We start from the raw sequence: 22,655 nt of genomic DNA on the forward strand, positions 1-22,655 counted from the left end.
CCGAGATTCAAGATCAGAACCCAGAGTTGGGGCATATGAGACCTAAAAAGTGGAATACAGCTGGCTCCAAAGCAAAGAGAATTTTGCTGATTTTTAATCTGATAGTTATGCTGTTTTTGAAAGTGAAATGAATAAAGGCCTAGACTCCAGACATCTGTCTCTGCTAAGACATTCTAAGAGCATGGTGGTGCTCCTGGAAATTTAAATGAGAGGGCATGCTCCCAGAACCATGTGCCCTACAGTTCAATCATTTTAAATTCAGAAGGTCCCAGAAAAAATGGCACACAGAGCCAAAAAGAAGTGTAGAACATAATAAATGGCTGGTATTTAATAATAAAGACAGAATGCTTAAGGCAATTACAAGAGAGATTTCCTTTAAAACCATTAATGCAATTGGAAGAGGAATATAAAATATGTCCTAACACCAGTCTCTTGTTTGTGTTTCTCTTCGGACAGATAAAGACCCTTTTTAAAACAACAATGAAAGCAAAAGTGAACAATTAGCTAACCCAGTGCTCCAAAATTGGCTGATGATTATGAAGGGAAATTGTTCCAGGTCTTTTGCTCTCTTTGTCTACTTAGGGGCCTCTCACCATCTGCCACACACACCCAGGAAGGCACAGGTGTGGCCAAAGAGAGTCTGAGTTCAACCCCTCCATGGACACAAAACACCCAATCCTGTCTCCCACCAAAGTCCCAAAAAGGCTAGAAATGGCTCAGGCTCTGAGCATGCACAGCCCTCCTGCTGCTCCCAATTCTGCTAGCAGCATCGCATTTTTTTCTCTTGAGCAAATGATGCTTTTAACCTTCTTCCTAGTGGGGATCTCACTCTTGAGATGATCCTCCATTTTTTCCCATCAGTCATTCACCCCTTCTTCAGATATTTATTGAGTGCCAGCTGTGTGCCTAAGCTCTGATCACAAACTGAGAAACAGATGTGGTCCCTGCCCCACAGAACTCAAAGCCCTCAAAGGAGGCAGAGACTAAATAAGCTATTATGAATGTAATCAACTTCTTTGTATTTCAAGAGTATTGGTCAAAATAATGATCACAGTAATGATAATGGTTACCCTGAACTGGGATCATGTTCTGTACCAGACAGTGTGCTCAATACTTCATGTAAATCAATAAGCCCGTGGAAACCTGACAGCATTACAGGGAGAGTATCACCATCCTAAATATACAGAAGAAACTGAGACTCCAACAGGCTAGGAAATTTGCCGTGGGTCTCACCACCAGCAAGAATAAACAAGCCAGGATTCAAATCTGTGTCTTTCTCTCTTCAGAAGATAGCTAACATCTACCTCACCCAGAATATTAATCAGCAAATATAAGACATAATGAATCCTTTTGTATCTCCTTGTAATCAAAAAGGCTTTTTGACCACACAAAAGCTGTTTGTGGCCCACTGTTCTTCTGACCTGGGTTTCAGAAAATATTACTAATAAGCTGTAATTCCTCCTCCAGCTCTCCAATCTTGCTCCTTTTAATCAGAACAACTTCTACATTTCAGTCAATCTCATGTAGAATGAGAGGACAAAAGTCTTTAAAACCTAGAAAAAAAATTTTTTCATGGTGTTTACATGGTCTCAGCCACCTGAAAACTTTTAGGAAGAAGGATCAATTATGAATACATTCACATGCACGACATAATCACTGCTAAATAAGGCAAAAGCAAAGGTTTAATTTGGTTCTGAATTTCTTTAACCATACAGAAACTACGGTTTGGCGTCAAGGCATTTACATTCCAGAGTTAAGTTCTTAAAATCACACACCAAAAAAAAAAAAAAAAAAAAAAAAGTGTCCTTTATATTACTCAAAAGAACCCCCTTAAATCTAAAATGATAAAATAATTTACGGAGGCGGGGGCGGTCTGTGAATGATCCAATCAAGCAATCTTTCCTTGAAATTTCTCTGTTCCAGCTTTAAAGTAGGAAGTTTATATCTATTTGTGGGGAGGAAAGAATAGAGAGATTTTCTTCTCAGAGATGTTTCCCTTAGGACAATGCTATGTCTGTAGATGTTGCTGGATTTCCTCAAAGAATACCCTCACTCTATGGAAAAATAATTGCTATCCTTTCCCTGTAAAAAATCACAACCTCACAGACTTAGGCAGTTCTAGACCAGGCAGGAAAATCAAACCAGTCTCATGCCCTCATTTACCAGAGGTAACATGAAGTCTGAAAGGAAATGTGATCTAACCAAGGTCACATAGCTGATTAGCAAAACTTCAAGGCCCCTAGCTACTAATGCAATACTCCAAGAGAAAAAAATTACTTTTTCCCCCCTCTATTAATGACTACCAGCATGAGAAAAGCTGCTTTGTTTTGAAGCCTGTTTATTTATTTTGTTGTTGTTGTATTTTGCTATGGACAAGTGAAATGTCAGATCAAGGATTTTCTATAAGGGGCTGACTTTTATGGCTTTTAAAGGTATTCTAAGGAGATTATAATGTTAGATGACAAAGATTTCACATATAACCTCAAGTCACGCCTGTTATTGCTGTCAAATACTCATTCTTAAAGGCTCATTATGTCTCTTCTGAATTCCTACTTGTGATGTAAGAGGCTACTCCTGCCACAGACATATGGTGTCTGTAGCGCTGACTATGGGAGCTAGGAAGGTGGGTGGGGACCTGCTCAAGAGAGGAAACCTGAGTTGTAAGAGCATGTTTCCCTTCTAATTTTTCTCCTTTCCAATTTTAAAGATGTTTTCTCTATAAGAACATAACTGTTTAATAAAATAACTTGATACTCATTTCACATAATATTCATTAAATATAATTAGTTATCTTCATAATTAGTATACTCATATATTTGTAACATATTAAATGGCAGAAAAATCTCATTTAGATTAAGAAAATTAGCCATTTCATGAATTTATTATAAGTAACAACAAAAGCCAACTGCTTCAATAAAAGCTGCCATTAATATATGAAAATGTCTTTGAATGTTACAGCAATAATTGAATCACTTCTGGTCACGCCATAAGTATTTATTTTAAGAAAGAAATAGCTTTTTCTAGCTGAAATAAACAGATGACAACTTCATGAATTACCAACGATGCTGGTGATTACCAGTCAGCTGCGGATTTTAGTGACTGTATCACCATTATGAATTTCAATTAATTCTAACAAATATTTGTGGACATATGACTAGATGTCAGGTGCCTGCTCTCATGGAGCTCATGTTTTGCTGGAGGAGACAGAAAATAAACAAACAAATCGTATAGGGGAGCTCAAAGAACAGAAGGAGTAAGGCAGGAACATAGCAGACACGAAGGAAAGGGAAGTAGCTGCTAATCCACCTGCAATCTTGAGAAAGTTGTGTGGCGCTCTGTAAGGTATGTGGGACATCCAGACTTTGTTCTTAGTATAAGCAAATAGTATAAGTAATAAGTAACTTGTATTTTTAAAAAGTCACAGTGGTTACTATGTAGATAATAGATCCAATTACCAAATTAGAGATGTCTCCCTTCTGTCCGTTACTAATAATACCAGTAAAGTGATGCTTAATCATTTTTACTAAATCATTATATCTTATTAAGAGATTTTTTTATTACATAGGTTCATGGGTCAGGATTTACCATTCTAGAAAACTTTTTAATGTATTTGATAGACCTTTTTCTTTTTGATAGACCTATTAAATAACCCACTATAACTTTCGTCTTAAACTTATTTCTTTATAAGATTTTGTCCAGTGCAATTTAAGGTCAGTGTTAAAATTTGTGATTCCATGAGGCAACATAACTGATTGGTCTTTGGAGCCAGACAGTCTCAGGTGTGAATTTTGGCTGGTCCATCCACTGTGGTATAACCTTGGGCCCAACATGTGGCCTCTCAATCTTAGTTTCTCCTTATGTAAAATGGAGATAATAACAGTATCTCTCTCACATGACCGTGGGGAGAAGAATTAAATGAGATAATGCCTGGGAAGCATTTAAGCCACTGCCTATACCTAATACATTTTAAATAATGGCACCTATTACTCTTATCATTGTTCCTATATTCTATTAGTATTAATTAACCAGCAAAGAGAGCTATCCTAAAAATGTCAGTCATGAAATTTTTTTAATTTGAAGAATTAGGATTACTATACCAAATGCACATACTTGGAGTTATTTATATTATAAAGACCTACCCCACAAACTAAACTGAAAGTAGAAAACATGAGAATTAATTCATCTGTGTACATATCAGGTGCTTTATTAACAAACAGGCTTAAATGAGATTACAAAATTTCTGTTGAGGTGTCTACTTTCTACATTGCCACCAGATTCAAGCTTTACTTTAAAAATTCAATAGCAGTTGGCAAATTCCTAGACCACAAGACCCTTGATGAAATCAGCAACCTAGGGGCATTCCGGCATTCCTAAGGGCTGCCAAAGAATTTGCTGGAGAAAGACCCCAAGGTAATTTCTGGGATCTGCCAATGACCTCTGCAGTCAGCCATCTTAATGAAAGACACTAAGGTTTCTGGCAATGTACTATGGGACTCTGATATTATGGTTAACAGCACCACTAAGTGTTTATCTAATTATAACTATAGATATGCCCAGAGGGCTTCAATATCCCAAAATGTCCCCTTTCCAAACTGGCTGATATCTGAAACATCATAATCACACTGTGTATGCGGAAACAATAAAACCGTGCTTTAAAAGTATTTGTTTAATTGAAATGTTTAATAAAGTCTGAATTGGTGGTGTTTTACTATGTTTAACATATATTTAAAACAAATATGTTTTAAACAAATATTTATTTTAAATAAACATTCCCAGTTTTCAGAAAGCCCAATTGAGAAAACCCAAGATAAAAAGGAATCACAAAAGAACCAATGACTTGATAGGAAAAGAAAGGGCCTTCTAAAGCAACATTTCAGACTTCTCTAAACACTGTTACCTACAAATTGAGGTATACATGGTCATGATAGAAAAAAGAATGTTATAACAAGAAAGACTAAGACAAAGGGGAAACACATAAGGGTTTTATTAGATTATTCATTATTGATAAAATTAAAGATAAAAGACCTAGGTTTCTAAACACATAAGTAGCAAAGAAAAAAGAGAGTCACTAATGTGAAAACGTTCCACAGACAAATAAATGATAACTTTGGGAGGAGCAAATAATGTCATTTTTCCCCTCTGAACTATTAAGTAAGGTGACTGTTCAAACAAAACCAAATCAATTACCATTGCTATAAAGTTGCACTTTCTGACTTTAAATTTGTTAATATTAATATTTTTATCTGGATTTAGAACAGGGGATGGTAGCAATATAATTAAGCTATAGAAATTATAAACTTTTGAGAAACAATGTTTGCGGTCCAAGATTCTATAACAGAAATGCATTTTTCTCTTTCTTTCAACTAGAAGATGGCCTTGTGGTATTTTTGGAACAAAGAAGTCTATGTTGTACTCACTACTTACATTGTTAGAGTGCAGAAGATTAAACCACTGGAGTCTTCCCTATTATGTATAGTTGATCACTCTCTTCATCTCTTTAATAACTGTTTCCTAAATCCAACTTAATTGGATTCAATAAATTTGGTATTTTTAGGACATCTGCTACATGAATGGAACTATACTAAGTTACAATGAGGAAATTTATAAAAATAATTTGAAGACATAACACAATGCCTAACCTACAACAAAAATTACTAGACATGTGAAGAAGCAAAAAAAAATGTGGCTTCAAAAGAAAACAGCACTCAATAGAAACAGAAATGACCTAGATGCTGGAATTAGCAGAGAAGGAATTTAAAACATCTATTGTAGATATGTCTGAGGACTTAAAAGAAATCATGAACATAATTGGTGCATAGATGGGAAATTTCAGCAGGAAATAAAATCAATTTTAAAAGATTTGATAAACAACAACGTCCTACTGTATAGCACCGGGAACTATATTCATTGTCTTGTAATAACCTATAATGGAAAATAATATGAAAAAGAATATATATATATATCTGAATTACTTCGCTGTACACTAGAAACTAATACAACATTGTAAATCAACTACACTTCAACTAAAAATAAGATTTATTGAAAATTCTAGAACTAAGAGTACAATACATGAAATAAAATATTCCCTGGATGAGTTTAACAGTAGATTGGAGACCACAAAAAAAAAAGGGCTAGTAAACTTGGAGACCAATTAATAGAAAATAGACTGGAAACAAACTAAACAAAGAACCACACTGATCTGTGGGATGATATTAAGCAATCAAACACAGACGTGACTTAAGTTCCAGAAGAAAATGTAACAAGAATGGGGCAGGTAAAATTTTGAAGAAATAATTGTTAAAATTTTTCCAAATATGGTGAGAATATACAAGAATCTCAGCAAGCTCCAAGGAGAATTAATATAAAGAAAATCACATCTAGTAACACCCTTAACCTATCACACTGTATAGTATACTGAAAATCAAAGATAAGGAGAAACATATCTTGAAAGTACGAGAGAAAAATGACTCAGTGTATCCAGAGGAACAAAGATAAAAATGATGGAGGACATTTCATCAGAAACATTAAAGATCAGAAGAGAATGGGATGATATCTTCAAAGTGGTAAAAGAGAAATATAAACTTTCAAGTAAAAATTCTGTATCCAGCAAAATTATCCTTCAAAAATGAGGGCAAAATACAGATATTTTTAGCTAACCAAAAGCTGAGGGAAGTTGTTGCTACCAGACCTTCAATGCAAAAAGGAAAAAAAAAAGCTAAAAGACGTTCTTCAGGCTGAAGAGATATGATAACAGAAGGAAACTCAATGAAATGAAGAGTGCCAGAAACAGTAAATGTGTAGGTAAATATCAATACATACTACCTTATTTCTTATTTAATTTTTTAGAAGACAGCTGTTTAAAGCAAAACTAAAACAAAATAACATCTTACAGTGTTTATAACACATATAACAGTAAAATATATGACTACACGAAGGAAAGTGGTAGGTAGAATACACTATTCTTGTTTCAGATGGAGTGGTACTTCGCACAGTAAATTAACTCAAGATACACTGTGCACTTAAGTTAAAGATGCCTATTGTAATCCTTAAAGTAACAACTAACAAAACATATCTTAAAAAGGGAGATTAGAACTTTCCTGGAGGATGAGGGTCACATCTCAGTTTATGGAAGTCCCACAACCTAGAACAGGGCCTATCAGGTGCTGAGTTCTGAATAAATTTAAATTAAGCCACAAATGGACACACATGAATAAAACTAAAAGGATACGAAATGATAAGCATCATTAAAGAGGCAACAATAAAGTATCACTAGGTGAGAAAGACTATTATATGGAAAGTAGACAAAATAATTTTAATTTTGCATTTATGGAAAATACAGGTATTATGGGTTCTCTGTTGTTACACACACACACAGATGCACCGGAAATGCACACACTATTGTTTTTGTTCCCCTGGCTAGAACTTATAACTTTGCGGGGAGATTTCTTCTAGCCCTGGAGGAGGTAAATCTACTCACCACTCAGTCAAGACTCATTCTTCAGGGATTTGCACCAAGGTCCCTTGAACTCCCAGACCAGGCAAGGTCTCCTGTCCTGCGCTGTAATTATGCCCTGTGCTTATGTTTCTTTTCTTCCTTCCTCCCTCCCTCCCTCTCTCCCTTCCTTTTTATGGCTGCGTTGGGTCTTAGTTGCGGCGTGTGGAATTCTCTCTAGTTGTGGCACGTGGGCTTTCTCTTCTTTAGTTGTGGTGCGCAGGCTCCAGAGCACGTGAGCTCTGTAGTTTGCAGCACGCAGGCTCTCTAGTTGAGGTGCACTAGCTTAATAGTTGTGGCGTACGGGCTTAGTTGCCCCACAGCATGTCAGATCTTAGTTCCCCAATCAGGGATCGAACCTGTGTCCCCTGCATTGGAAGGCAGATCCTTTAACACTGGACCACAAGGGAAGTCCCTGCTTATGTTTCATGTCACTCATCATGATCAAAATTTTAAAATTATTTCTGTCATCATGTCTTTAAAATCTGTCACTTGCATTACAGCGTGAGCTCCATGAGAACAAAGACAGCATCTGTCTAGCTCTTGGCCATATCCAAAACCCAGTGCCTGACCCACAGGACATCACTGATAACTATTTGTTGAATGAATCTTGGCACATGAGAGATGAATGAGATCTTAGAAATCATCTAGATATTACAATCTGTCTTTTTATGGATGAGCAATCAGTTCCTTGAGCAAGTAAATGGTCCAGTTGGGACCAGAACTACCAGAACCTCCATTTTCAGACCTCTAGACCAAAGCTCTCTCTGTAAAATTATAACGTTCTAGCCAAATGCACGAAAATGACAGTGTGTGTGCGTGTAACAACGAAGAAATTACTTTGACTTTTAAATGCTCACACTTAAAGATTCCTCAGAAACTATTTACATATCAGTCTTGTGAATAAATGACATATGGCAAGTCCTAACTAAGAAACATCTAATGTAAGATCTTAAAATGCAGAAGACTGTGAACCCTGGCCAAGCTGATAAAAAGAAAAAGGAGGAGAAAAGAAAAAAAAGCATCCCCTGATAAATTACATCAGAAAAGAGGGGCTTATTTTAATACAAAAAGTGTGAAAATTTCCTTCTCTTTTCATTTCTTTCTCCTATAGATGTGAACCCTACCTTTCTTGTTTAGTGCACAAAAGTCAATGAGCTATCTCTATAAAAAAATCTATTTCCAGTTCTGGGGTCTGGGTCTTCCGTGTTCCACCTCCTCCCTCAGCAAGGAGTTCAACACCTCACTCAGTCCAAGGGAGCAAGGATGGATTGGGGCTTAACAGAAATACATGAGAAACGCTGTGAGGGCAGTCATCTCCTCCACCCAGCAAGTACTTCTACTAAACCTGACCTTTGCTCTCCTTCACAACATACAGTTTTTCCCCAGGGCAAAGCCTCACTAGCCAGCAAGGAGACGCTGTCAGGAAAAGGACAGCTCTACTCCACTGTTTGCTAGATACCCTTCCTAAGCCTTCTGAGAAAGGCTTCCTTCTCCCAGTGGCTATCTCCTCCCTGGGTTCTCCTTCAACACAGCCTCCCAATGCAACAGGCTGTGGCAACGAGGTGGAGGAAGATGCTCTAGCAAGTATCACAAGCTGTCCCACCCCAAGATTTCCCATCAGTGGTCTCTACATCACTTCCAATCCAAACCCCTCACCCCAACTCTGAAATCAGGACACTGTGTGTGCAAGATAGGTGACAGCAGCTCGGCAGTGACCAGGAGGGGATGTTCAGGACACTGCATCCCCCCAGTTCCCTTCCACTCACACTTTGTTATCCCTCTGAATGTCATCAGGCCTTTTCCACCTACTACTTACAAAGCAACAAAGAAAAATTATTATAGAAAACTTTGTAATCAAAAAGGTTTCCGTAGGATACACAATGCAAAATCACAATTCTCGTTTTTTCCCCAGTGTGCACCAGCTCTGTGCAATTGGCACTTATTTAAGACAGCTTTCAAAGTAAATAGGTTTGCAGTTCAAAGATAAGCAGGTCTTTAGTAAACTGTCAAAAGGACTTTTTTCTTCTTCACTGCCGGTAGAAAAACCCCAAAAGAAACAATAAGTAAGAGGAGAAGGCTTCTCTCTGAATTATACTACATGCACAGACCTAGTTTTCTGGAAATTCATCAATAGCTAGGATAATCAGGGCTAGGGGCTGCCCCCACCACCCCACCCTTGCCCCATCAACATAACGAGAATGAAATGCTAAAATGATCATATGTGATAATTAAGACAGTTTTTAAACTCTTTTCTTATAATTATCAATCTCATATGTGCTCTACATTAAAAACCTATGTTAATTCAAAGCATGCAGTTAAAAAAAGGGAAGATGCCATTTTAACAAGGCCTGTGTTTGCATCAATTCTAACTGAAAAGTGCCCTAATGGAAATATCAGGGAACAAAGAACAAAACCAAGAGGCCAGTCTGGAACCCACAGGACACCATACAGGGGGACAAGCCCAAGGGCTAAACCAACACCAGTGTCCACAAGGAAGTTTTCCAGCCAATGAACCCACGCAGCTCTGGTTTGTGTGCAGGACACTGCACTGTGGGTTGTTCACATATGCTACCTACCCTTCAAAGGCTATATTTTGCCTCTTGCCCCAACATAGTTTTTGTTAAGAACTAACAACCTAGTGCCATATTTTAGGACCTACAGAAGGGACTACCAATGTCAAGGCTATAAGCTCATAAAGAAAAGGCTAAACCTCTGGAGAAACTGTAAGAGGAAATTTAAATGATAAATAAAATCCTGACAATAAGGAGGCATGACTTTCTTTTGGTAATTTTTGATGATTCTACCAATGAAAAACAAATTCTTCACTTTTAAAGCACATGATGATGCAAAGACACGAAGACTCCAATCTAAAGTGAAAGAAGAGGCAGATCCAGCATTTCCTTTTTATTTTGGAAATGGGATGGTGGAGTGGGGGCTAAGACTATGTAACTTGAAGCTGTACAGTTTAGGAAATGTCACAGAAACATTTTTTTTTTCTGTAGGAAAACAGTCTCCTAGCTCCCTCTGCTCTTCCCAAGCTAATAGCACGGAAACCTCCTCAACATTACTTCATGGTAAGCAGATGGTACTCTGAAATTTTTTTGATAAAAACAATCCACTGGCAGGTGTTGTAGAGAGGTCAGTGGAACCCAGATTAACAATTGGTCAGTTCTAATGGACCATCATAGCAATAAACTCAGAGCCTGTACACAGACCTGCTACCCCAGGAAGAGCACCCGGGCTGACACCCAAGCTGTTGACAGACTTGCGCATAACAGCACCAATGTTTCACAGCTTCAAAACCTTCATCTAAGCAGACATACATTATTTGATGCATATCCATTTTCTCCAAATCATCTCTTTTCCAGGTTTCCACAAAAGTGCACATGGTTTACTCTGACCCAGAGAACATTCTGTCATGGTCCAGAGAGTGAATGACACTCTGTAATATTGACAGATTATTTCAACATCTACTCTGTGCTCAGACCACAGCTGTAGCCTCTGATATTCGTCTTGTACTTATATAGAACAGATGACAATGGGGGAGGAAAAACTGGGCCCATCTTCTTTGTTCCCAAGAAAACAAAAACTATAAGACTCCAGAGACCCATTCTCTCAGTCTCTTTTTTGAGAGGGATACTCATGCTGCATTCGTGTTTCCACCACCACATTTGACAAGGGAATCAGTGTGCTGCACCAGAATTTTACTGTAAAGGATCAATCAGAGGAAGGAAGTCAGAGCACTCTTAGAAAATAACAATTGATTCAGATGGACCAAAAAAAAAAAGCGATCTAAAGTTAGTTAAGCTAAACCACAGAACACTTTTTCTCTCCTGAAGGATAAATAATCCTGCAAGTCAATTAATCATTCCCTCCCTCACCCAGTTACTTTTTGTAGACAACTGATCTCAAAATAAAATTGACTATATGAGCCATAAACACCAGATTTTCCAAAAGAGTCCTTTGGAAATCTTTGGTGTATTTTTCCTGGTCATCACATCTGAAGGCACTTTGTGTCATTATTGATGATATTACCTTTGATTACCTGTTTAAGATGGTTTATCCATAGTAAAGCTGCTATAATTCCCTTTGTAATTAATAAGCAATTTGTGGGCAGATACTTTGAGACTGTCAATGTCCTGTTCTTCATCAAACTTTCACCTGCTAGTTTTAGCATCTACTGAAGATTCTTGCCTGAATCAATTATTACCATAATTTTATAACTCCATCATTTCTTCTACATTTAGTAGTTGGCATTCTACTGTAAGAGTGTTTCCTTCTCTTTTATTTATCTATTTATCTATTTATTTATTATCAGATTGGACTCACAGATTCTTATCAAGTTTAAGTTGATTTGAGTTGAATTTCTGTCATTTACAACCAGAATATTCCTGAAAAGCCTTCTGGAACTCCCAAGGAGACATAGTTTCCCTTGGCAATGCATTCAAGAGATCCTTACAATCTTCAGACCTAAAAGGTGCTTCCTGGTGCTTTCATCAAATCCCTTCTGGCCCACTCTAAGAAGTCCAAACCCTCTGAAGGGGAGGTACACTTAAGACAAATGTGACCAACAAATGGACCCTGGTGTGGCTATAGGAAGGCAAGGTGCTTCTTGCTATTTTCAGCTGACTCCTCTGCTCTTTCTCTATAGCTCTGCTCTAAGAGCGGGGCTGGCTTCCCCACTCCTCTCCAGGTGTTACCAACAGTCCCCAGGGCTTCTCCGCCTCCCCCTGGAGCCTCTCATGCTTGGCTACATTCTTGGTTCTATTTGCTTCACACGTTGGGTGTTATGACTGAAAATGACCCCCAATGGTGGGCTTGATATTTTCTGTTTCCCCTCCGGACCCATTTTTCACCCTTTTCCACCCAAAGCCTCAGAAAGTCTGAACCAAATCAACTACACCAACAGTTGGGTTCAGCCAATGGTGGGTACCAGCAAGAGATCAGAAGGCTAGACACAGTTATCAGTGTATCTTTTTCCCCAGATTCTACACTTATTAGCTCACCATCTCTCTATCAATTACCCTTTCCATATAGCTACTCTCCCTGGGTTCTAGAAACCACCCCCTCCCCTTGCTCCTTCAGGCCAGGAGTGTGGCTTGCCCGGGGGTACACCACCATTGCTTGTTGGTTTCTCTTACCATACATCTGTAAATATTTTCTTTATTAAACTTTCCTCCATTACCCCATTTGAGTGTGCATTCTTTTACAAGAGGTACAACCATGGGACAGAGACACAGCCAAAGGCTATCTTTGGTATCACCATCTTTTTCTGTGCTTGAAGATTTATCTTTTCCACACAAATGAAAACATAGCAAAATAAACACTACTTCCTAATTGTGACCACATGGCACTAAAAGAGATCTGTTCTAGCAAGGCACAGACTTAAGGAATTAAGATTCACCCGTTTTGCTAGCAGTGAGGAAAAGTCACAAACCCAAAATAACAATACAGATGAAATTTCCTTCTGGAGGGACCCAAAGGAACCTCCAAGTATTATTCAATTCACTTCTTGCCTCTAACTATGTTTTATATATACATGACAGCATCAAAGTCCTTCTCAACCAGACACAGGTGTGCCATGATTAGATATGAGATCCACAACAAAAGTTCATTAAGCAGATGTTCAAATCCCAGGTCTGTGAAGGATTTAATTTTTAAATATAATTAACAGTCAATTCAAGGTTAGATCCATACATAACAACATTGCTTTCAGTCACTTAAAATGTAGCCATGGAAGAGGGATTTGGATATATTCTGCCATCTATCTTATCAATTTACCATTAAAAGCTCTGGTGATTATTGTCAGTTGACTGATTAACTCCCCCAGAATTAGAGAGGAAACCTGATTACATGCATGTAAGTGTGTGTTATCACCTATTGTAACTTGCATAGTGGAAAATGGTTGAGGATCACTGTCCTGTCTTGTCAAAAAACAGGCACATTTATTTCAACCCTGTACCATTCTCTCAAGAGCCTTCTCTCCAAACCTTTGAACCCTGGTGTTCCCAGTATACCTAGTGTTGCTCCTTTGGCAGCAAACACACAAAACAATTGAACTCAAACTATAATCAATTACCTGCAAGTCTGCATCAAATTCATGTTTCAGGTGTGCTTCCTCTGCAGCCTCCACCAGACGCTGGCAAGATAGAAAGCAACACAAAGGATCAGAACTGTAGCCTCGACCCCATTTCAACAACATGAAAAGACCAAAGTTTCTCCATTGCCCAAAAATGACAGATCATATCATGGCATGTGAACTGTGACCTGCTGCCTTTGCTTCCATGAAACTGAAAATAACATCAATGTCAAAATCTAGTTTTTGCTTTCATCATCCAATCATGTTCTGCATCCACTTTCGTAAAAATTCAAAGACACTGGCCCTTGAGGCCAGATATGGACTCCAAAACCTACCTAGAAAAGTGCATTCCTTAAGCATAGAAGGCCCTTAGTCACGATTTATTGAATTGAATCGAGTCTAACTCTAAGTGGGCTTTCTTCCCCAATGGTTTACAAGTAGTATTTAATTCCCTCAATTTAAGGTCAATTCTTTCTGCACCCAGCTCTGGTACATAATTATCAAATGACAGCTATTTGAATTTAATGGTACGTCAATGCCACTTTGACAATCTGCATCCCAATAAGAAAATCACTAAAATGAAATCAATATGCAACACCTGTAAGTACACAACTCTTGTTATTCTTCTTAGCTAAGTAAATTCAACCAATTCATATTATTATGAAAATAATTTCATAAAATTCCATTTAACATCAATGAGGCAATTATCAAATCATTTATTCTTTAATTTGAACTTCCCAACAATAAGTTATTTCCCACCATGAAAATGTATGCTACAGGATATTGCAGAAAACTTGTTTAGTGAAATAATATTTTACTGAAATTTTATTGAACTAAAAGCAAAACCTTAGATTCAAGTAAAGAATTCAACCATTTCTATTTTTTCCACAGTTATTCTTGTAGCCTATGCTGTCTTTAGCTTGCTTTTTCTTGACATATTATAGAACTGAGTTTAACAGACCCTGTTTCAAAAATGATGACATTAGTATTAATTTCTAAATGATCACAAATCAACAAATGTTCCATGAATAATTATAATATTAAACTGGACATGGAAATAAAGAGAATGAAATTTATTTGGGTAAGTTAGGCAGCAGTACGAGCACTAAAGCCCTCTCTCTCCACCAGCATTGCCCATAGACTGGAATCTGGGAGAGGTGGCCGATCTGGTTTCCCACATTCTCTTCAGATAGTCAGGAAGCAGCTTTGCCTTCTCTGGTCAATCAAAGAACAGACTCCAGGAGAACATTACAGGGCCAGAGCCAGAAGATCCAGTTCTAATTCTAGTGAAGATGCAACTCCCTACCATTGCAAAATTTGGGCAGGCCCTTCCCCTCTCTGATTCTCAGTTTCCTCATCCCAAACACATGAAAAGGCGATCCAAGATCAGTCGTTCTCAAAGTGCAGTCCCCCACCAACAGCATCAGTTTCACCTGAGAACCTGTTAGAAACTCACATTTTCAAGCCCCATCCCAGTCCTACAGAATCAGAAGCTCTGGGGCTGAGCCAAGCAACCTGTTTTAACAAGCTCTCTGGGTGATTCAGAAGCTGCTGAAGTTTGAGAGCCACTGACTACAAATAGCACTCACCCCAGACCCCCTTGATTTATGAGCACCACCAACCTTCCAAGGTTTCCTAAATCTCATTTATCTCTTTAAAATCTGTATATATATATATATATATATATATATATATATGCATTTCCACTATAAGACATAAAATACTTTATAGAAGGGAGGCATAAAACAAAGGACAGGAAACAGAGAAAAAGCAAAAGGAGAGACACTATCTGTGTAGACTGGACACACTGGCCCCAAACTTTCAATGGGTGTGGTCTTCTTGGAACCATCCTAGTCAATGAAGCTTGTTAGTGTCCTGTGATTACTTGACACAATTTGCATATGTATCAATGTGGACCCTGAAAAATAAATGACTGACAGTGATTTAAGAAATCTATGTGAGAGCTTATTTTCTTAATCATTGTAACAGATTTAGAATGTATATGCATGTATCATGCATATACATTCTAAATTACATTTACATATTGAGCTTTACAGAGTGTGTGCAACCAATATTATGCATCTCTGAACACTTACGTATCACAAAAACCCATTCATTCTGACTGTAATTACTTAAACTCATAGAAGTTGTTTTCTCATGGTGTCTAAGCACTCTGAGAACCCAGAGAAGAAATGTCGATGAAATGGACAAATGACTGAAAGATAAGAACAAAATAAAACTTCTCAATTGTCAAGACAGATAATATTGAAAAAAGTGAAAAATTGGAAATGCAAAAAAAAGAAAAAGAAAGCTGTATAGGACCAACAAATAAGAGAACAAGACAGAAATAATAAGCAAGTTGAAGTTATCATGAAAGAACATAGCATGAAATTCATTTCATATATAACATTTTATTTACGTTTATATGTATGTATATGTATATCACACATACATGCCAATAACAAATTTATGTGTAATATAACATGAAATGTATTTCAACTACAAACATTGCAATACAAGCCATGGGGCACAAGAAGATAACACATTGGAAACAGTTCTGTAATATTGTACAAACCAATGACATCAGCCAGAACACTGTTCTTTGTGTGGAGCTGTGAGCCCATGAGAATTTTAATCCTGCAGGCCAGTTTTTACGTTCATTTTCTAGTTAAATTTGCTACGTGCCTTTTTTTAACTTAATTTATCTCACATATTTGTTTCCATAAAGATATTTTCCCATCATGCTCACTACAGAGGTTTAGGAGATATGATTCATAAAAAGATAGTCAACTGGCAGCCACATATAATACTGCCTCATGTGAAGCACAGAAGTACTTTGGAACAGGACTCTTTGAAAGGACATACCCTTCTTGCCATGGAGTTATCCCAATCTGCTCTCTTGATGCCAGCAGGAGACAGGCCTACATTTTATGGGAGAATTCAAGGGTTCCCCTACACACACACCAAGAACAGGCTCAGCTGCTATGCACAATTATGACAAACAGAACATCAAGAACTAGGTACCTTTTGGAAAGAACAAAGCATAGTCGATCTTCTTGAAACACTCTTATAAAGATAAATGAATTAAAAGAAATGTTATTTAATAAGGAAATCATGTGCCATAAATTTACCTAAAACAGAGTAGTCCTGGGGACAGAGTTCCTATTGTTAATAAAATAAAAATAAATTCAATCATCATTAACAAAATCAAAACCACTCAACTTCCAGCTCTGATGCTTGCCAGTAGAAAATAACAGCCCAGAATGTCTCTTTCTGAGCAAATATCCTTATCATCTAAGTCAAATTAAGTATGTTTTTAAAATAAGCTTGATCATTATTTGCAGGCATGAAAAATCAATTTAAATGTGCTAATATTTTAGTTATTATATAAGGAACTGCCACTGAGCCTGAGGAGAACTGTTACTCTATTATATCCATTAGAGAGGCAGTGTTCTTTTAATAATAGTAAGTTAATTTTCTCTTGTATGAATTCCCCTTTTGGATCTACAGATTGGATTACAGAACTGTGTATGTGGCTTTTAATTAAGACTGAACACTGGAAGTAAAAACGGCTTTGAAGACTAATATTCAAAACTGAGCTTTGGGGTCAGGGAAAGCAGCAGTTTTGTCCACAGATATTCCTTCCCCCTTAATGACCAAACATTTCCTCACTCAGTAAAAATGATAACAATATAGCGGAATATACATCCTGGCCTTGGAACAAAGCACCTACAAGCTAAAAAGTTGTAATGCATCAATTGATACACATTACATTGACTTTTAAGATTTCTAAATAACTCTTCCTTTTTAGTGGAATAAATACAAACAAAAGCTATCTTTATATATAAGAAATGCTAGAAGCCATGGACCATAGATAGTATTTTATAGCTGTGGTTAATAGTGGGGATATTAAAACATTTCATTTAAAATCACATCTTAGGGCTTCCCTGGTGGCACAGTGGTTGAGAGTCCGCCTGCCGATGCAGGGGACATGGGTTCGTGCCCCGGTCCAGGAAGGTCCCACATGCCGCAGAGCGGCTAGGCCCATAAGCCATGGCCGCTGAGCCTGCACGTCTGCAGCCTGTGCTCCGCAACGGGAGAGGCCACAACAGTGAGAGGCCCGCGTACCACCAAAAAAAAAAAAAAAAAAAAATCACATCTTATTTCTTGTTACAATGACCCCACGTACATCCATGCAACAATACAGAAGGCACAGTCTCCCATCTCCTCCCCTGAAACACTTAAATCTCTGTCATGCTCCAGAAGGGGGAAAATAGGACACCAAGTCAAAGTAAAAATTGGACCAGAATAAGAAAATGATCTTTTGTTCTACATGTATTTCATTTTTTGGTTCCTGATCATTTTGGCTTAACAGGAGAAAAGAGAGAAAGAAATGTGCGATGGAAAGTGGGAAGCGTAATGGAAAATATGGTTCCACAACCAGAGTAACTTATTACTGGACTCCTACTGATTCTATCAGATGAACAAATTGTGTACAAGTGAAAAAAATTTTAATAAAAATCCCTAAAATTGGAGCAGGGGCAACTATGGCCAAAAATCCTTAAAACAGAAATATAGAGGCTTCCATGGTGGCACAGTGGTTAAGAATCCACCTGCCAATGCAAGGGACACGGGTTCGAGCCCTGGCCCAGGAAGATCCCACATGCCGCGGAGCAACTAAGCCCGTGTGCCACAACTACTGAGCCTGAGCTCCAGAGCCCGCAAGCCACAACTACTGAGCCCACATGCCACAACTACTGAAGTCTGCACGCCTAGAGCCCATGCTCTGCAACAAGAGAAGCCACGACAATGAGAAGCCCACACACCGCAACGAAGAGAAGCCCTGGCTCACCGCAACTAGAGAAAGCCCACGCACAGCAACGGAGACCCAACACAGCCAAAAATAAAAAATAAATTAAAATAAATTAAAAATTAAAAAATTATATATATATAAACCATATGAAAAGCAAAGAAAAAAAGTTATTTTTATTTCTCATGTTAAGGCTAAAAAGCTTTTGCTTGTAAATTCTGTGATCATGGGATGCTGGAATTTAACAAAGATTTCAAAGCACTTAATATGTTCAGTGATTTTCATTTTATGTTTTGCAGGAACACATTTAATACTCATACCAGGCTTTTATTGCCATTTTTTACTCAAAGGAGTACACTTTCTCAAATAATGCTTAAATTCAACTGAAGGGATTCTAAGGAAAATGTGTAATCATTAACATGGATTTGGGCTGCATCAATGATTAAATTACAGCTAGTTATCAAATTGTCATTAATACCAGAATGAGAGATCACGTGAGTCTTCCTTCAAATCCGTAAGAGCTAGAAAAGCAACCAAATGGAGTGATCAAGTAGAAGTAATAATTACTGTCACAAACACACCCAGTGTGGCATGGTTCATCTTTTCCTTACACAAGGGTTAGTGGCTTTTGTTGTAACTACTAGAGTTTGATGGAGTAAGAGTTATACCTTTTGCCAATCAGTGTGTATATTGGATGAATACTATCCTAGCACCATGTTACAGGGCAGGACTTGAACCTGACATGCTGATCATCTGAAGAGGTAAGGACAGAGGAAACCCAGGTCCTCTCTACAGTCACAGATTTCAAACTCAACTGATCCTAGAAGTAAAAATGAAAAATCTCTTTTCTCATTAAATGCCATTACTGCATCAAAAGATGTGTCCAGAAATATGGACAAAATGAGATTTGTCCCAGGACTAATTTCAAACACTCCTTTCTTGTATGAACAGTCAGAAACCAACAATTTAAGAATCATTACACTGGGGGGAAAATGTAAGATATTTAAATTTACATTTTCATTCCATCTGGCGTTTTAATCCCTTCCCTTCTGTAATCAGGATAGAGTTTTTATCACTCCGTAACAGTGTAGATTAATCTTTGATGCTTTTGTAGCTAGAGTAAGTGAAGGACTTGTATCACCAATGAGCCACCGCACATCATGAGGTGGTCTACAGAAGGATGGAGGACATGCACAGGAAAATAGCTGTTTCAATATAAAGGGCTAAGTGATAAATTATGGTAATAATAGGCCACGAAGCATCCCAGAAAAAGGCACATTTAAGCTGAGCGCTAAAGGAAAACAGGACATTGCTAAAACAGTGTTCCAGTCCAAGAAAACATTGTAAACAAATTTTTGGAGGCAAGAAAACTTCCAGGACTTTGTTCTAGAAACAGCTGTATCTCAGAGACCTACACAGAGACCACATCAATGGCTGGATGACCATCAGGCAATAAACCAGGGCAAAGGAATAACCTGGAGAGATAGACATCAACTAGACAAGAAGAAATCCAAGACATCTTTCCCTACACTCTGAAACGCTGAAACTGCAGTTACAGTAATATCTGAGAACTTAATAATATTCAGTAATCCTTACTGATACAAATGTTTTCGCTTTTCAATTCCAACAGGAAAGGCACATATAAATCACCAACTATCAAGATGATCATTTCTTTAGAGAAAAACAACTTTTAAGGAGCCTTCATTATTTCTTTGATCCTGTAGAAGAAATAAGCTTTGTTGCACATGAATGAACATTTTGTATAAAATGACCTTCTGCTTGAAAGCTGCAAAGATTGCTTCTGCTTTAAAAACAGCAAACATTTCAAAGTGGATTATAAAAGCTAATCTATAAAGTTTCCAGAGAAAACAGGTAACGGAACAATAAAGCAAACACATCTTGTGTATGTGGGGAGAGTTCTCTTCCCTTCCTCTACCTCCCTCTTCCTGTCTCTTTCAGATTGCATACGACTACACCAGCCTTTTACAGACAAAATAAGCCTAGAGTTTACATCAGAAGACTTGATCACAATCAATAAAAAATTATCTTTGTTTCTACAGGCGATACCTGTTATCAATTCGAGGCTGATTAAATTAATAGCTATTATCAACATGAGTGGCCAATTTCCAAACCAAAGTCATCTCATTCTACATCTAAGGCTACATTTGCCAAAAGGTAACATTTGCAAAGCTATTGAAGATGGAAAGAGCCAAACTTTGCTCAAAAGGCTACCCAAGGGCCAAGGCAGCTGGGGAGGAGACAGGAAGAAAAGACAACCTTATTTTTCAGCCCAAGTAAATTTTTCCAAATGATCCAGCATTTTAAAACATGGTCTTCTGCTTATGTAGTCCTCCTGGGAGTGGTTTAGAGTTGAATTACCAAAATCAAGGCTATTTAACCATAAACCCTATAAAGTTCCCTCCGAACACTTCAGTTCTGAGATAACGGAACACTTTTCTTTGTGGGCAATGGTACTCCCATTAACTTCCTGAGAGGACAAGTCCGAGATGAAAAGAACTATGACATTATGTCAGTTTGAGGATGAACATTTGTTTTACACAATGGAAGTCACCTATCACAGAGGGCTCTGACAGTGGTGAATGAAATTCTGTTCCAGCCCTTAATTACATCTTTCCAGAGCTGACTCAAGAGGTTTTGACTGGAACCCACAATGGCAGAGCATTGAAGGTACTGTCCAACTAGCTAAGGAAGATGTAAACATTTGCCTAAAATAAGAAAGATAAGGGGACTTCCCTGGTGGTCCAGTGGCTAAGACTCTGCGCTCCCAATGCAGGGGGCCCAGGTTCGATCCCTGGTCAGGGAACTAGATCACACATGCCTGCCGCAACTAAGAGTTTGCATGCCGCCAACTAAAGATCCCACATGTCCCAATTAAAGATCCCACACGCCGCAACTAAAGACTCTGCATGCCGCAACTAACGATCCCGCATGCTGCAACAAAGATCCCGCATGCCACAACTAAGACCCAGTGCAGCAAAATAAATATTTTTAAAAAAGAAGAAAGATAAGGTGCAGCCAAGTTAAGAAGGTGATAGTACTGGAGAGGATATCTACCCTACAGAGAGTTTCCAATCCTGGTTGTAGCAACAAGTTTCCATCAATTCTGTTCAATTGAGTTTAACAAATATTTGTTGAGAACCCATTCAGTAATCAGAACAGCAACAAGAACTGAGTGGAACACTAAGGAGGAGATGACTTAGTCTTGGCTCTCAAGAAGCTTTTGGTCTTTTAAACATTATGGCCCAGTAGAATCAGAACAGTCTCAGAGCCGAGGAACAAGGGTTTGAATCCAGATCTTCCTACTCAGTAGCTACTCGACTCTGGGAAAATCTTTACTTCTCTGAGTCTTGGTTTTCTTATCCAATCTTTAGTCTGTATCTCCATGTGTGAATTTGATGAGCATGTACACACAAAACATTTCCTGAAGGATTCCACACAAATGTAAGATATCATGATGAAGGGGCAGGGAAGGAGACAAGATTTTCAGGCATAACACAGCTTGACAGGAACAGGAAAAGACCACAGAGTCTGTGCCACCCACAGTTGGCTCGCATGTGGGGAGAACTTGGAACAAATCCCCAAGTTCACGGTTACATGGAGGTTACATGAGAGTAATTCTGCTGCCAACGAAAGGACTCCAAACCTAGTGTTCTCAAACACAAGGCTGTGCACCTGTTCCTTAAGGACTGGTTTTCAGAATCCACCACTCTCTTTTTTAGCTTCAGCAGCAAAATCTGTGATCAGTCAGGCTGAAAATGGAATGAGGCAAGCGCCTTTATCAAAGGTTTGACCGATGTCCTCAGAATGGCACAAATACAGAAATTAAGTTGTTTGCCAAAGCAAGCTCTTTTGATGGATGGTACCTGTGAGACATGGAACTGGACAGCGAATGTGGCAGCTCCCAGCTCCTGGGCCCCAGCCGTAGCCAGGGAAGGAAAATTCTCTTTCTCCTTGAAAATAGAGAGATAGGGCTTCCCTGGTGGCGCAGTGGTTAAGAATCCACCTGCCAATGCAGGGGACACAGGTTTGATCCCCGGTCCAGGAAGATCCCACATGCTGCAGAGCAACTATACCCACGCACCACAACTACTGAGCCTGCGCTCTGGAGCCCGCAAGCCACAACTACTGAGCCTGCATGCCACAACTACTGAAGCCCGCACACTTAGAGCCTGTGCTCTTCAACAAGAGAAGCCACTGCAATGAGAAGCCCGCACACCAATATGAAGAGTAGCCCCCCACCGCCATAACTA

General features: G+C 38.4%; 1 protein-coding gene across 5 annotated transcripts in view; it reads right to left on the reverse strand.

Moving 5' to 3' along the window:
• CACNA2D3 (calcium voltage-gated channel auxiliary subunit alpha2delta 3) overlaps positions 1-22,655 on the reverse strand; it is a 784,865-nt gene that overhangs the window by 546,724 nt on the left and 215,486 nt on the right. For all 5 annotated transcript variants that reach the window (XM_060307837.1, XM_060307836.1, XM_060307834.1 and 2 more), the window contains exon 4: positions 13,575-13,634. In XM_060307837.1, the coding sequence (XP_060163820.1) occupies positions 13,575-13,634 (60 nt within the window). The remainder of the gene's footprint in view (positions 1-13,574; positions 13,635-22,655) is intronic.

Source organism: Globicephala melas, chromosome 11, assembly GCF_963455315.2.
Source record: "Globicephala melas chromosome 11, mGloMel1.2, whole genome shotgun sequence".
NCBI classification, from domain to species: Eukaryota; Metazoa; Chordata; class Mammalia; order Artiodactyla; family Delphinidae; genus Globicephala; species Globicephala melas.